The 17804-nt window shown below is 35.1% G+C and overlaps 1 protein-coding gene across 2 annotated transcripts in view; it reads left to right on the forward strand.

Annotated features, from left to right (window-relative positions):
- Positions 1 to 17804, forward strand: part of LOC149790140 (endoplasmic reticulum resident protein 44-like) — a 52735-nt gene that overhangs the window by 21995 nt on the left and 12936 nt on the right. Inside the window, exons 10-13 of one of the 2 annotated variants that reach the window (XM_089972121.1) lie at positions 311 to 422; positions 1384 to 1531; positions 5760 to 5862; positions 15058 to 15431. In XM_089972121.1, the coding sequence (XP_089828247.1) occupies positions 311 to 422; positions 1384 to 1531; positions 5760 to 5862; positions 15058 to 15411 (717 nt within the window). In that variant the 3' untranslated portion in view covers positions 15412 to 15431. The remainder of the gene's footprint in view (positions 1 to 310; positions 423 to 1383; positions 1532 to 5759; positions 5863 to 15057; positions 15432 to 17804) is intronic. The other variant, XM_089972122.1, reaches the window with a different exon arrangement.

The following is a 17804-nucleotide window of genomic DNA, read 5'->3' on the forward strand; positions in this document are numbered from 1 at the left end:
TTTTTGGTAGCTTTTGTTAAGATCATTTATTCATATATTCATAGGCTTAACATTAAAGTCCTTACTTGTTTTTAATGTGTTTTTTTTCTCCCATTATTCCAACATGATAATCTCAACAGCTTAGATATGAAAATGACGCGATTTATTCATGCTTTAAGTTCATGCCAATTTGTCCTGTAAGTTTATGCAAAGACAATACAGAGTTCATATTTCCCTGTTCCTTATATCCTTTTATAGAAAAATAGCAAATTATTCTGGAAGTAAAGACATTTTAATATTAGTTATGGTTTCTTTTTTATATACATTTTAGGAGCTGACAGAGGAAGGTTTGCCTTTCCTGATTCTGTTTCATCACCCTGATGATAATGCCATTGTGGAAACATTCAACACTGAAGTTGTAAAACAATTGTTGGGAGACAAAAGTAAGGAAACTTGTGTACTGATTGTTGAGTGGTAGAATGAGCCTATGTCTTCATATCATCTGCATTGAGAAAACAGAAAGTAAATGTGTGTGTGTGTGTATATACAGGGTTCCCATGCTACTGGAAAATCTGGAAAAAGTTGGGAGAAATGATAATTTTTTTTCCCAACCATGAAAAGTTTCACATTTTACTTGGAATTTTTAAGTATTTTAGCTTCATTAGGTCGATGAACTTGTCACATTTTTAGGTCTGGACATTTTTAGTTTTTGGTCTGGAAAAAGTATGGAATCTTTTTAAATTTGTGGCAGGAAGCCTGCCATCCTCCTGACTTCAGTTTATGCACATACCTTTAATATGATCCATAAACCATATAGCACCATCCGCTCAATCTTGGTACATCTGACAAACCAGACTCCTTTGAAAAAGAAGTGCTCAGTCATCTTTAAACTTCAGTAATTGTGAGGAAAGACTACATTAGAGAAACTGCCAGGAACCTGGAGACAGGAGTCAAAGAACACTTGTACATTAACAGAGAATCCCTGACAGCAGTTGGTGAACCTTGCAAAGAATTGTGGCATACTGTTTCTTGGGATAACATCAGAGTACTCAGTAGAAAGAATAATACCCAGAGTGGAAAATAAGATAAGCTATTAAAATCATAGAGTGGGAGCCTATGTTGAACTGTGATTTCAGATTGTATCTTCTCAGTTGTACAGAAGTGTTTTGTCACATGGTCAACACCTAGTTGGTCATGTGACTTTAGTCAAGAAGTCATTCCACTGATGAAGGCATTGTGATAAAGTTAAATGCTAAGGATTCATAATCTATTGTGGTACAGAAAGGTATCTATTCTTAGTGTCATTTACCACATCACAATTAGTTTATTTTAGTACTAAAAAGTAAAATGTGCATTTTATATAGCTTTCCTATAAATATTTCCTTTCTTCCATTCTGTTTTCAGATAGTGTGAATTTCCTAACTGCAGATGGTTTGAAGTTTTCTCACCCGCTTCATCACCTGGGCAAGTCTTCATCAGATCTCCCTATTCTGGCGATTGACAGTTTTCGGCACATGTATATCTTTAAACATGATGTTAAGAATGACTTAGGGTGAGTGCTTCTATTGCTGCTAGATTTGTAATTTAAATATATTAACTGTGCATCCAGTAATAATAAACGGAAATATTCTCTCTGGTGACTGAGAATAATCCTTGAGGTGGATGCACATTCTGGCTTGGGATTGAAGTCATGTTAACATAGTTGCTCAAGAGACAAACAAACCAAATTTCAGTTAACAAACATTTTATGATATTTTAGAGTATTGCAACCTTTTAACCTTTTTGAAATGTAGAACAGAGGGGAGTACAGTCTTCAGTTTGCAGTTGGTACATGTCTAGCTTCTAAGTTAATAGCAGTTACAGGTTGAACAGAATGTGTCTGAAGCTCTCCTTTTGTACAGAAGGTGGTTATGTTACAGAAGTTTGTAGCTCACATGGCCAAAGGCCATTTGTGCTTATTTCATCTTCAAAACTGCTAAGCCAGATTTAATTAAACTTTTTTGGGATTTTCTTATGTACTTTGAAAAATAATTGTTTTCAGATGGCTTCCCTATTTCCATAGAAACCTAAAATCTTATTTTTGATATTTCCATAGCTATTGATCAAACGTTGTAGGTGGGTGTTTTTTTAGAACAAGTTCTACCAAAACTGTGTTATAGGCAGCTTCCATTGCAGGTCAGCAGGTGGTGAAAATGTGTGTTTGACATCTCAGAAACTACTTAGATAATTTTATTCATACTTATCATGTGCGTTCCTTAAGATATGATCTACTGCTGTTTGTTGTCCTTTCTATCAAATATGGATAATGTAATTTTAACATCTTCTGCAAAACTAAACTTCCATTGCAGATCAGCAGGTAGTGAAAATGTGTTTGACATCTCCAAATCTACTTTGCTAATTTTATTCATACTTATCATGAGCATTCCTTTAGACATGATCTACTGATGTTTTCTTGTCCTTTCTATCAAATATGGATAATGTAACTAAGCTAGTTTTGATCAAACTTCATTGATTTGATTCTTTGAGCATGTTCTACCTGCTCTACTAAATTTGTGTTTCAGGTGGCTTCCATGGCAAGCAGGTGGAAAATTTACATTTTACATCATCAAAACTATGTTTATTTAAACTTTTTAGGAACATTCTAGTAAATGTGTGACTTCCATAGCAACCAGGTTGAAAATTTGTTTACACCTTTCCCAAAACTACTGAGCTGATATCAGGTGAACTATGTAAGAATGTTTCTGAGGGAATCTCCCATTAAAGGTTTGTTTTGGAAGGCTCCTCTAACAATCATGTCATTTCCATGGCAGCCATGGCACCCAGGTAGATATATTCTTCTCGTGCTCCAAAACTTAAACTTTGCAGAAAAGTTCCTAAGACATGTTTTACAAAGCACTTTTTGTGGCTTCCATAGCAACTGTTTGGCTTCAAAAGCAACATGTAGAAGTATATCTTTGATATCTCCAGTATGACTTAGCCAGTTTTGACTAAGATTTGTTTGAATGTTTCTTAGGATATGTGACTTTAATATCAGCTAGGTCGGAAACATATTTTCGTATGTTATTTTCATATGTCCTTAAAAATTACTGCTAATTTCAATCAAACATTACAATTTCGAAGTTGGAGGCTGTCACGGAATAAGGCAAGAAAATAATTTGGTATGCCTTAAGAACAGTTTGGTTTATTAACTTCATTGATGCATACAGCATTACCTAGGGTGGTTCATTTGTTTTTGTTCTGTATGACTGGACAATACATACATCTCATCGTAGGTCTCTCGCGGAGAGATACTCGTATAGCATGGTATGCATGGATACTTCACCCTTGGTCGTATGCATTTTTATTTCTTGGATCTTGTCAGAGAGTGTCAACACTCTTACTTCGAACTACAGCCATTCGGCTGTCTGTCTTTGTGTATGGATGGGTGGATGGATAGACTGATAGATTGACTAGAAGAACCAGGATGGTGAAGCTAATATCTGTAGTGTGGCAGTGAAGCCATTTCAATCGACAATGTATCTGTTTCATGATAGGAATTGATGAATATAGACTTAAAATTCTGGGAAAGGACAAGGAATCATGACATGAATTCTCAGCTCCTGGATGACGACCATTACATTTTATAATGTATACAAGGACACATGGTTGTGAACCATATTTATTTTGCTTTGTAACACGTGGTTATTTGAACCATACTCAATTTTCTTTGTAACACATGGTTTTTTGAACCTTACTTTATTTTGTGGCATTTGGTTGTGTGAACCATACATGTTTTTCATTGTTGTCATGTGGTTCTGTGAATCATACTTGTGTCTGCTCATTTGTCTCATATGATTCTTTAAATATTCTTTTCATTGTGCACATTGTGAATGTGAGAACCATACTCATATTCTTGTTACACATATGGGTATTTGTAATATGTTCATTATCGTAGTAGTGTATTATTTGTTGTGGGTGGATGTGCATGCTAGTTTGCATATGTGTTATAGTGAACATTTTTTTATTCATCTTTTGCTTGTTTCATAAACTTTCACTTGGAAGCATGAGGTCATGGGTTAAAACCCCGGCCGAGTCATACCAAAGACTTATAAAAATGGTACTAACAACTGCCTTGCTTGGTGCTTAGCATTAAGAGGTTAGTGTTGGGACTGGTCAGCCTGGTGTCAGAATAATGTGACTGGGTGGGACATCATACTACATGTCTGCAGCATGATGCCCCAGTGCTAGGCATCACTGTAAACTGTCACACTGCAACACATTTTTCCTGCTCAGCAGCTGGTTGAAATAGGACTTAATAATTTATATATATGTCATGTTTAACTCTTCATGTATGCCTGTGGCTTTAGTAATTTATACATTGGTATATACATTGTAACAATGTGTTCAAGTGAGATTGCTGCAGCATTTTGTTGTAATCATGGATCAGAAGCAGATGGGTATTGAAAAGCACTTGTCATAAACTGCATCTTTTAAATTTTCTGTTCTTAGAAAGGAAAGGGGGCATTGATTAGGGAATATATGGTATTTTGGAACAGTTTTGTTTTGCTTCCCATGCTACTTTTTGTCTTCCAAGGCAACCAGGTGGAAAATTCATTTTCGACATCTCCAAAACTAATAAAACAATATTGATCATTGTTTCTTATTACATAGTCTACCAGTTGTTTCTTATGACATAAACTGCCAGTTGTTTTGGTGATTTCCAAAACACCTATGTGGCTTTCATTGCAACCAGTTGGAAAATGTACTTTTGACATCTTCAACAAAACTTCTTAACCAGTAATTATCAAACTTTGTTGGTATGTTTCTCAGGGTATGTTCTGTCAGAGTTGTGTTGTTGGTAGCTTCTAAATTAACCAAGGTTGACTTTATCAAGGCCTCCCTAGCAACCCTTCAACTGCAGTATCAGCTACATGATACATGCCTTTCAATAAAATTGCATTGATTTTTGTATTAAATTAGAATTGTTTAAACCAGATGAATGATCCCATGCCCGCTTGGGTATCTTGTTACAGGTACACAATTTGACCTGATTGTCAGAATCAGATACTTTTGGGGCCCCGAGTGGGCGATTGGTCTAAAGCGCTCACCGTTCCGGATCACTGCCATCTCACCACTGTCTGCGTTGGTTCAAGTCTAAGGCTCGGCTAGCGTGGGTACGTGGGAAAGCCTGCCAGTAGCTTCTCATGGGTCGGTGGTTCTTCCCTGGGTTTTCCAGGGTTCTTCCTCCACCAGTTATACTGGCCGCCATGTATAGCCTATCTTGTGCTGAAAATGGCGTTAAACCCTAGAACAACAACATCAGATACTTTGTTAATCACCAGATGTGTCTCTAGTAGCATGAATTAGATGAAAATTTTAATCCCCACCTCAGATGAGGAAAGGGCATTTAGTATTGCATACCTACTTCCATCAAGCCCACTTTTGTTCAGTTTTTATCATTTCGATAAATTTCTTGGGTTCTTTTGGCAGCATGAATACACCTTTGTGGAGTTCTCTTGGTGAGTACAGCACTCTAGCATTAAAAGTAGGTCAGTGTTGCCTATTTTTAATGTTTCAATGACTAAATTTTGAGAAAAATGTTTGGCATGGGAGTCATGTTTAATGAACATCTTTCTAGCTCCTCATGAAATGTTTTTAAAATTTAACATTTTAAAAAAAAATACATTTTTACTTGCATTTCATCATTGATAGAGATCTAAGTCATAAAAGACAGCCCTTAGAATATAGACCATTAAACCTTTGGATCATTGTAGTCACCTCTGTACTTTGATTTCTTTCAGGAAACCAGGCTTGTTAAAACAATTTGTTGATGATCTTCATTCTGGGAAACTGCATCGCGAGTTTCATCATGGCCCTGATCCAGAAACACCCCCACCGCCTGCTGTAAGTACCATAATCACCCATGAAATCTGTACATGTACACGTGACGGTACAATTTGTGCATGCACACCCATTCTGAGACTGAAAATGAGTGGACAAATCCTACACATTTCTCAGATAAAATTTTATGGAAATTATTGCAAATCCCATTTTAGAGAAATGTTTTGGATGAAAAGTGTGCATCTTACAGAAAGAATTACAGTATACTAACCACTATATTTATGACAAAATCTGTAGGTTTTATCTGATAAGAATTACTTTCCTTTATTAAGAAATAACTACTTACCCCAAAAATAAGATCTAGAGACATTTTAAATAAGAATATTTACTGGCATATTGATTTCAAATTACCCAATATTTAGGTAATTAGTTATGCAAGGAGAAACTCTTGAGGGCCTTGTAATATAATCTGATTAAAATAAGATTGCATATGCAGGTGCTCAATACACACTGTGTCAGTATAGAATTGGGGGAAATCTTATTTTTTCTTAACTTTTTCTTAATTGCGGTTTACTTGAAAGTAAATATTTGTAAAAAGTCAAAATGAAAGAAATGACAGTGATAGATTATATATTCATTGTAGATTTAAATCTATTAATCTTGCTTTTTACTAACCTTTTCTCTCTTATGCACTATATATGCATGGATTTGGTGGAGGGCTGCATGCTGTTGTGCTTTTACATTTAAATTCCACAGAAGCTACATCCATTATAAACCACAGGAAGGTGGAGGAAAGGCTTACTAAGGAAATGTTAATCAATATTAAATGAATAAATTGGTCAGAAAGTTAAATGACTTAATGTTAAAATATGTTTTTCTGAAATCAGATATAAGTGATGAATGCTTCTTTCTATTAAGTGTGTGTTTCTTGGATGAAATCTTCCAAGAAAAATAAAATGTGTGCTGAACAGCATCGTTCTGTTTGTTTAGAATAGCCTAAGCACCAACAACATCGCAGATGACAATGTTGCAAGTAAACCATATGATTTTATATGCAACTTAATGTGAAAAATCTATAAACAGATGTCTTCAATCAGCCAAAATTTGAGAGTTGATTGGTTATGATCAACCATTTATTTGGGGCCCAGTTTGGCCAAGCGGTCTAAGGCACTCGCCTTTACAAATCACTGCCATCTCACCTCTGTCCTTGTGGATGTGAGTCTCAGGCTTAGCCAGTGTGGGTATGTGAGAAAGCTTACCAATGGCTTCCCATGAGTGGTGGTTCTTAATGGGGGGTTTCAGAATTCTTCCTCCGCCATTTGTAATGCGTGCCATGTTTAGCCTATATTGTGCTGAAAAATGGCATTGGTCCCAAAACAAAAGCAACAGACTAGTTATTGATCCTCAGCTGATTCCTGAAAATAAGTTATTAACTAAAAATGGTTAACATCCTGTTAGAAATTTTTTAATTTGAGTCCGTGTTCCTATTTGCTGACTTGTAGCAGTGGAAGATGTTGATTGGAATAAGGTATTAGCTCTGTGTGTCATTTGGATTTTTTAACGTGTTTGTGTGATTTGAATTTTTAACGTAGCTTCAACAATTTTTCAGTCATATTGCTACAATGTCTGCATTGTGGCAAATTCATAGTGATGTCTGGCACTGGGGCATCATGCCACAGACATGTACCATGATGTCCCATCCAGTCAGATTATCCTGACACCAGGCCAACCGGTCCTAACACTAACCTCTTAATGCTGAACGCCTAGCAAGGCAGCTGTTGTACCATTTTCAGAAGTCTTTGCTATGATTTGGCCGGTGATCAAACCCATGACCTGCCTGATTAAGCTGTTAAGCCCACTTTGTGACTAGAAAGGTCTTTATAAGCAAGATCAAAGTATAGAGAATTAACTGAGATGCTTCACTTTCTCTCTTACTTTGAAGGCGAGAAGATCATTCTTTCAATAAGTGTGTGTGTGTGATTTGGAATTTTAGTGTAGCTTTAACAATTTTAGTCATATTGATACAATAACTGCAGTGTGGCAGTTTATATCGATGTCTAGCACTGGTGCGCCATGCTGCAGACATGTGGCATCATGTCCCATCCAATCACATTCTTCTGACACCAGGCCTAACGCTAACCTCTTAATGGTGAGTACCAAGTGAGGCAAATGCTAATACCATTTTTATAAGTCTTCGATATGACTCGGCTGGGACTTGAATATAAAACGTCCTGCATTTCTAAGGCAGATGCTCTAATTCTTACAGTAATTACCTGATATTGTTATGACAGGTAGTCCTAGTTTGATCTCTGTAGAAGCCCAACTGGGTGCTTTCAGAACCCTATCTCTAAGTTTTCTATAGGGATGGCTCTTTAGTTTCTTCACAGTGTTTGCAGGGTTCCTATGGTCTTTGACAGTCTGGGAAAAATGAACTGGCATTTTTCATGGCCTTGAAAGTTTGGGAAAATCAAGTAGATTACCACGTCTTTAAAAGTCTTTGAAAATTGAAATAAACCCAAACATTTTAATTTCTGTCCATAATCACAAATAAAATTGTCCAAGGTAGTTAGATTCATGTATAGTCGAGTTTTCCAGATTTCTTTCTTTTGATGACCCATTCACTTACATTGCCGCCGCAGTATCAAATGACCATTTGAATTTCATCATTAAACAATATTGTAGAATTTTGCATTCATTGTTTTCTCATATAACATAACTTGTATACAAAATTTTAGCAACAATAGGTCTTGGAAATCTGTGTTTGTGGTTTTTGAAAGTTTGTGAAAAGTCTTTGAATTTATCATTCAGAATTCTGTATGAACTCTGGTTTGTGCTGCTTTGACATTTTTAATGCAGTGATATACTTTTATTGCAAGAGCTCTTCATTGTATGTCAGCCCAGTTAATACATAAACCAATTAGACTTGGAAGTTGGTTTTAGTGTTCTTGAAAAGTCCTTGAAATGTCCTTGATTCTCAGTGAGTGCTTTTAAAAACCTAAAATTGAACTTTAATACTGGCATGTAATTTGATATTGAAATATTTATAGCAAAATTCTACAAGTTTGTACACTTGGCAGTTTTATACACGATAGAAGTGTCATTCTGTCTTTAATATGACAATTATTTGGCAGAAATAAGTGCATTCTTTGTTTCAAGTCATTTAGTGGCTTTCTTCATGGCTGTGTTGTTAAGTACTCCTGTTTTGTATGCTTCTGTTATCTTAAACATCATTGTATCCTTTATCAGCATGAAATGCAATAATGTTGGGATGCTTGAAATGAAATACAGTACCTTAATTGAACTGGATTAGGCATTTGTGCCAGATGCATACAAGTAATGAATTTCAGGTGTTTGCAGAAAGCTTGTGCGTATTAGCGGAAGTATAGATCATAGTAGAAAAAGAGCACCCAAGTTTCAAAATAATGCAGTTTATAGTATGGCGATAACAGGATGAAAAGTTCTTGAATTCATTCTTGCCCAGTATTTTTACATACAGATCTTAGACTGTGGATTGAGTTACAGAGATGCCAACAATCCCAGATTTTACAGAATTGTGAATTCTTAATGAACATTTTGCATTTTGAATTAATAATAATAATAATAATAATAATAGTAATGAGGACTTTGTATAATGCCTAATCTTTAGAAGCTCTAAGCACTTTACAACATTAGACAACACATATAACTTTAAAAAAAATATATGATATTACAAAAAAACAAACACCAAGAAATTAAAAAACATAAAAACATGCTGAAAATATTTAAGGTAGGGAACATTGTTAGGTCTTTTAGATTGTTATTGCAGTCAAAATAATTGATTTTTAATTATGTGTATTGACAAAATCTATGAAAATCAGAATTGTGTGGGATACAATTTTGAGCCCTTTTCTATATGGATAAAATTAGGGAGAAAAGTACTGAGCATCAGTACGGTTGACTTGTGACTTGTACATATAATGTAGTTTTGCAATATACAAAAAATAGTGTATATCTGACAAGAACCCAGTTAGACCAGTTTATTTAAAAATTGGTTGTAGAAATGAGAGAAAGAAAGATGCAAATATTTTGTGAAAACTAATATTTATGGCTGTTCTTTTGGCCAAAAATGTGTAAGGAATTCAAGGTTCTTAAAAGTATTTGCCATTACCAATCACTGTCATCTCACTGCTGTCCACATTAGTTTGAGTCATGGGCTAGGCTATTGTGGGTAAGTGAGAAAGCTTGCTTTTGTTAAGTACTTGTTTGGGTTGGGGGTTCTTACTGGGGTTTTCCCAGGTTCTTCCTCCACCAGTTATACTGCAGGGTTCCCACGCTACAGGGAAATCAGGAAAAAGTCTGGAGAAATGATTTAAAAAATTCCGGACTGTGAAAAGTCCTTGAGTTTTGTAAATATTGACGAAATGCGGGATGAACCCAGGAGTTTTCCTCCACAACGTGACGCACGAAACAATTATGTAATTGAGTTGTAACTGAACTAATCGTGAGTTCAATTTATCGATTTCTAACCAGAGTATTAGGAGGTTGCCGTATGGATCGTTTGGATGCTTGCTATAAATATATTTGTTGAGACAATCCAAATGCTCATTGCATTAGATTTATCTAGTAGACTTTTTGTTTCACAGACAGCTTGATACCTGTATTTTATTTTTTTTAATTATGGAAGGTACGAAAACCAGTCTAGCATCACAAGCGGCCAACATGGTGGCATTAAAGCATATCCCCTTAGCGGATGGGCTAGCAAACTTAAACGTTGTTAAATCTAGTTATACCTGCGAGAAATCGATGTGAAAATTATTTTCGCAGAAATTGCTAGAGTATTAAAATCGTTATGTCTTTAATCTGCTGAAAGACGATGAAACTATTGCGTTGATGAAATTTTAACTGGTACTAGCGATTTCGATATCATGTCGCATGAGCACACAGAATCTCACAATCATCTTTTTTAAACATTGTAGAAAAAATATTAAATGAAAGCCGTATACTAGTTGTAATAAAAATACAAAAACAAAAGAGCAGAAAATTCTCTATTTATTCTGAGACCAACTTCGGAGTTTTGTTGTATCACATGCTTACCACGTTGACATGTGCTCTCTTACTTATGGAGCATACGAAGCAGGTAACCAGACTACTCTGCTTGATGAATCTGACTGGCCCAGTTTCTTGTAGTTGTTCTCGAAATAAATATGTTGTGAATTATATGTTCTTTCTGGTTTTTACAAAAGGTATCAGACTTTCATTTAATATAATTGAAATTTTATACAACATTAAAAAGGAGTTTGTTGATGATATCACATGCCTATTGGACTTCTGATGTCGTTGTTTGAGATTTGTGAAGTAATATGACTATTAACACAAATGGCGAGTACCGGGTCAGGTTTCATATATGCTGAGATTAAAGACATAGCGATTATAATACTTGCCATTTTTGAGGAAATAAATAATTTTCCTATCGATTTCATGCAGGTATAAGTCGATATAACCATAGTTTAAATTTGCTAGGCCCACTGGTAAGCTATCTTATGTTGGCAGCAGATTCCAAATTTGATATGAAATTGCTCTGAACCCACACTCCATCCAAAATGTCCAAATGTGAAAAATGGGGTTGGAATACTTGGCAGAAACCTGCATTAGAAAAATTTCAAATCTGTGAGCTCAACTTTGGTGCGAAACTATTACACAGTGGCATGTAGCTTGAAGCATTAGTTTCAGATCTTAAATGGAACACAGTAAAAATGGGAAATTGTCATCCCTTTTATTATATATTAAGAAACGATAAGAGACCATGTGTCAGTACAGGTTTGGGGACTGGTTTATTGAACTACAAGAAGATAAGTTGATTTTACAGAAAATTCAGTCCTTGTTTATACAACAGTATATAATTTTGAAGATCTTTTGTCAAAATTTAAGTCGACCCTTTTGTAAATGTCTTTAAATGATGGAACTTTTAACCAAATTGTCTTAAGAAGTTTAAGTTGGCTGAAAAATCTTGTTTGAGATTTTATTGGCACACATAATTTCAGGGTTAAACTTTTTTAGTAATAAGATAAGATTCTAAAACTTTGCATGTATTGGGGTTTTTTTTCATACTTTGATAGGAAATGTTTACTTTGTATAACATCAACACATATTGCTCTCGAATTCTTTGGAATTAAAGGTTTGAAAGGAAACAAAATAATGTATGCTCATTATGTTGTTTCCATGTAGCAACATAATGCAGGTCAGCAAAGTAAAGTTAGAATTTGTATTCTGTATATCGAAATGGCCTTAAATGCCAATTTATGGGAATATACTCAAATTTGTTTTGTGTGACTCATTTTGTGGTTTTGTACATGATCGTCATTTCTAACATATATGTTTTGGAGAGTCTTGAAAGAGAAACATCTTCAGATTTGGAAAATGCATGTTTTTTAATCCAAAATGTTCTTTAATTCCCTTCAGTAATGATCATATGTTAACCTTGAAAAAATTAATTTCATCCTGGAAAGGACCTGGAAATTTATATTTTGAAAAGCATGGGAATCATGTATACTGGCTGCCATGTATAGCCTATCATGAGCTGATAAATGGCATTAAACCCACAATAACAACATCTCTTTTGGAGGGGCTAACTATATTCCATAAATTTGACACTATCATTCCCTATAAGCATACTCAGTGGTTGGCATATCTGGAGTCCCAGTCTAGCAATGCATTTGTTTCCATATTATTTATGGGATCTATCCATGTACAGCCTGTATTAATAAATGGTAATCTTGTTGAAAGAGAGGAACATGTAAATTTTAGAGACAAAACTTTGAAATGTGTTTTAAACATATTCATCATAGTACTGATTACAACACTCCCTTAATTCAGTACCCTTCATTGATCATAGTACTGAGTACAACACTCCCTTAATTCAGTACCCTTCATTGTAATGTCTTATTACAATGTCACTCATCCCATTTTATTATATAAATAGATACATATAATTAAGTTTTTTGTTTTTGTTTAAATCAGGCAGTCTGACTATAAAATTATAATCCATGGACAGAATTACAATGAGTGGATATGGCACAGGTAAAGATTTATTGTGTGGAGAAATTCGGAACAATGATTTTGTCTCAAAAATTCAGTAATAAATAGATTTACTAAGTTGGGGATTTAGATTTTCAGGGATATGGAGGATGGAGTTTATATGAGCAGAATCTCAGGAAAGTCAGATACCTGATAGTATTTGTTTGGCCGTATACAAAGTATAGCCCATTGACAATCTTTTAAGCATTTTGGTATGAAAATTAAGAGTGACAAGACATGGAAAAGTGAGCTGTCACTTGACTCTACTGTACCAGAGTTCCTGAAATTGGATGCCTTTTGAGTCTCTGTTTTAAATAATGAGTACTGTAATCAGAGGACTTTTTCTCGTCTCTGAAAATCCATTTGTTTCTCTCGAAATGTTTGCAATTGCCTGATCAGATTAGTGCTGATTCAGGGTCAATCAGTGCTTTTTTTGAAAATGAAAAGGATGTTTTGTTGAATACTATCAACTTGGATCATTGAGAGTCCATTCTTTCTTCAGGAAGTTTGTTTTCCATTTGTTTTGATCAAGCTCAAACAAGCACATTGCTATTACTTAACAACATGGAATAAGTTTCCAAACAAATCTTTCACATGATTGAAATTGGGTCATTAATGTTATCATGTTTTACATTTCTATAAAAGCTTCTCAATTCAGAATTTATTTGGAGTGAGTCAGCTATAGGCAAGTGGATATTTAGAGACTTTTTAAACCCCAGCATTATCATCTCCACTGACAATGTACATAATGCAGTGATGCCTTTTATAAATATTAAAAATCAAATAGTCTGCTGTTGATTTTGCACCCAAAAGTGCAGTATGTTTTATTTATTCCATTGAAAGATGAGATTGTGGGAAGGGGATAAGAGATATATCCAGATTCTTTGTAAAACAGAATTAGCATCTGCATTATATTTTTAATATCTTGCAGTTATACTTATATTGTCAAATTGAATTTTGGTTTGACAATGTTCAGCCAGTGTATTGTACCACAATGCTGAGTCAGTGTATCGTACTACAAATTTTGCTTCATTAGCCTTTTTCTTATACTCTGCTTATGTGTATTTATTGTGTAACTGTGTACATCCCTCTTTGCATGAGGGTCTTAATTGAGTGTGTTCCAGTCTGGGTATAACATAGATTATTCCCATAACGGCCATGTTTGGGATCATTTCTTGCCTCTTCTAACTAGGTCTAATGGTTGTTGTTTTTTTCTGGTCTGTGTTTGTTACCTCATTTCTGCATTGAGATGTGGCAGCTTTTTCACCTATCCCATTTGTTCTTCTGTCCATCAATCTGTCAGTCAGTCTGTTCACAATTCTAGCAACCAGTGCTGCTCTGCAACTATTACACATACCATTTTCAAATTGTCTTTTACATGTAGATACATGTGCCATTTAAAGGTTTCATCTTTAAGGTCCAGTTTTGACAGTTATTGCCCTTTTACTATTTGGCAAATGCAGCTTTTTGATGAACATTGTCTCAAGACCTAGATCTGCCTATAATTGATTTTTTGTCTCAACAGTTCCAGTTTGTGTGGAGTTATAGCCCTTGACAACAAGCTTAATATCTTCACATATGATAATGCTTGTAACTAGCAAAGGCTTAGAACCAGTCCACATATTTTGAGGCAATATGATATAAAAAAAATGACTCTTACACTTACATGTGTCTTTGGTTTTGCAGCACCTCTTTGCTGAGCTTAGTTGGATTTCATCCAAAGTTGGCATGCATCTTTTTGTTGATGAGACTTAAGATGAGTTTAATTTCAAGTGTTCCACAGTTAGAACAATTAAGACCTCATGATTGCATGTTCTCCAAATTTGCAGATGTTAAATGAGTTGGATTCCCAGCATTCCATGGCATAAATTTAAAGTTATCTCCCCTGATTGCCTGTTCTCCTAATTTGCTGATGTTAAATGAGTTGGATTCCCAGCATTCCATGACATAATTTTAAAGTTATCTCCCCTGATTGCCTGTCCTCCTAATTTGCTTATGTTAAAAGAGCTGGATTCCCATCATTTCACAACATCATTTAAAGGAGTTATGACTCCTGAATGCATATTTGTTTCTCTGAACTCTAGTAATTTGCAGAGAGCACCCATTACTACAGGCTTTAGTTTTTTCTTCTTTTTTTTCATAAATTGTTTTAGGAAGTGTTCACTTCATTACTACTAACTAGCTAGATCATGGATTTGATTTCAGTCCATTCCAAGTGAACCAGCACAACAGCCTGATACTCAGGCATCCTCGGACAAGGCATTTTCAGATACTAACACTGGGACAGAACAAAAGCCAGATGGTCCGGCATCTTCAGACAAGGCACTGTCAGATACTAACACTGGGACAGAACAAAAACCAGATGCTCCAGCATCTTCAGACCAGGCACCATCGATTACTAATTCTGGGACAGAACAGCAGCCATCTTCATCTACTGAGGAACACCTTCCACATGATCCAAGTGAAAAGCCCAAGGATCCAACATCTCCTCCTGAGTCTGCTTTCCAGAAACTTAAACCATCTGGAAATCGCTATACTATCCTTAAAGATGAATTGTAGGGGAAGATTGTGAGGCAGAGGTTGGATCATTTTACTAACTTTAGAGGTGGTGGTACTGAGTTACTAACTCGTTAAGTGGTGATGGTTTATTAGATTATCTTTCAGCTAAAGGTTGGTTTCTGTCACTAATTTTGGATGTCACACTGTTTATCAGTCTTAATAAAATAAACATCCAGAATCACTAATCAGACACTGATTTTAGAGTATTTTTTTTCCAGGACAAAATTTAATTAATAGTTTTTTGCAGCTTCAAATATGGGAAGACCCCATTCTCTTTACTCTCCATATTACGAAAACAAAATCGTTTATCAATACTAGGAGACAAGATGTATTTGCTGTTCCATATGTCTGACTTTTCCGCTGACAATATCATTTTCAGCATCAGCAATGTTAAGGTCCCATGTTATGCTCTTTTTTAAAGTTATAATCTTCTGAATCTTTGTTGTATACCAGTGTAATTTACAGTTATACAGATGAGCATATCTTGAGAGACCATCCCTTCTGCAAACAAAAAGTGGATTCTCATTGCAGGTGGTCTCTCGTTGTAGGTTAGAATACTATGTACTTGAATACATTTAGAACATAGTCTTCCAAGAGTTCATCATTCAATGCAAAGTTTTTTGTAAAAGCAGGAATTTTACCTAATTTCTCTTCACCACTAAATATTTTCTCATTTGTAAATCAGTGTGTTTTATGTTTACTGGCCCTCTCATCTTGTCTGGTTGTTGGCATCCCACTCAGAGTTTCCCTGACAACTGTATCAACAGTGTAGCTAGTAGATTGTATGTTTCACTGTAAATACTTCCTATTTGTATCAACAGTGTAGCTAATATATTATTTTTCACTGTAAATACTTCCTGTTTGTACCAACAGTGTAGCTAGTAGATTGTATGTTTCACTGTAAATACTTCCTAATTGTATCAACAGTGTAGCTTGTAGATTGTTTGTTTCACTGTATATACTTCCTATTTGTAACAACAAGCTCTCAAATCTTAGCACAATGAACTTTACAGGGTGTCAGCTATAGTGTAAGCTTAATCATTGCACTTTAGTTAGTTGTTAGATGACAACTTAATACAACATTTAACACACACACAGCAAATTCATCTATGATAAGGTATTAACCATTGGTTTTTGGAAGTGGGAACTGCTGAGATACCTGATTTCCTTTTATCTCAGGGTATATTTCTTTTTCTTTAAATAATATCATTGTTGTAATGTGGTTTTATTTTGCTATAAATCAGAGCTAGATGGTTTTAGAGCTGGAAATTTAAAAACAAAAAACAGACCCCTACTTCAGAGCAGTATATGTTGTTAATGTCCATGCAGCAGCTTCCATTTTCTGAATCCCAGATTTTCTTAAATGCTTTACTAATAAACTGGCTGCATGTATCATGTAACTATTTTCTGATTACATAAAGCACTGTCTCGCTCCTGATAACTTTTGAAAACACTTGCGTAAATGCAGATACCAGAATCAGAGAATCTACTGACATCATTTTGCATGCATGTAAAGGCAAAGAAGCTTAATTCCACTGCTGCTTTATTAATATTGCAGTTGGGTTTTGTCTGATTTCTGAAGAACGCTTTCAAAACATAAAGCTCTTGGCAGTTAGGGATTATGTGCTTAAACACAGCCAATGACAGCAAACCAAGCTTTTTCCAAACAAACCTTTCATCTTTTCCATGTCTTGTGAGTTCTGTCTGAATTGGTTTCACTCTCTCAATTATCTCAATGTTGCTGACACAGTCAATAAAGAACAGGAAACGTAAGTCAAATCTTTTACATAACCATTGTGGTCCTGCATAAAAGAGTTTTATGTTTGGATTTTGATACCATTTGAATGACTTAATGCTCCTTAGTCTGTTTGAATAGAAGTTGGTAGCTCTCCTTGATGTTTTTAAGGCGCATCATGGGGAGAGGATATGATCTCATTTACAGGAAAAGGTTTGGAATCCCAGTGTTTGTGCTGGTCTCGAGCAAAGATAAGTTGCAAATCCCAGATATATCTGTCAGTAAATTCTGCAAGGAGGAATTCAAATCGCACTTTCATTAGTGATATTTGGCCCAGATGAGTGCTTAGTTTATTGAATGAAAGAACAATGAACAGAGATGTATGGTCATGTAAGGTCTTGATTGGCCTGAAAACTTCTACCCTTAAACCAATTAATGTAAAGTGGATTATATCTGAAAATGATGAGTGTCTCTTTGTGTAAGCATGATTGAAATCAGCTTCCAGAAAGCCGAAATGATTCTTTATTTAGCAGTTATTTGTTTGAAGTGTATTTACTATTGTCAGATAGTAGGGACACTTTGCATAGTGCTGGCAGTTTAATATTTATGATATGCTAGTACATTATCATATCACATTCTGTGAATCTGATTGGTCCAA

Source organism: Sinohyriopsis cumingii, chromosome 10, assembly GCF_028554795.1.
Source record: "Sinohyriopsis cumingii isolate HCF-2022 chromosome 10, ASM2855479v2, whole genome shotgun sequence".
NCBI lineage: Eukaryota > Metazoa > Mollusca > Bivalvia > Unionida > Unionidae > Sinohyriopsis > Sinohyriopsis cumingii.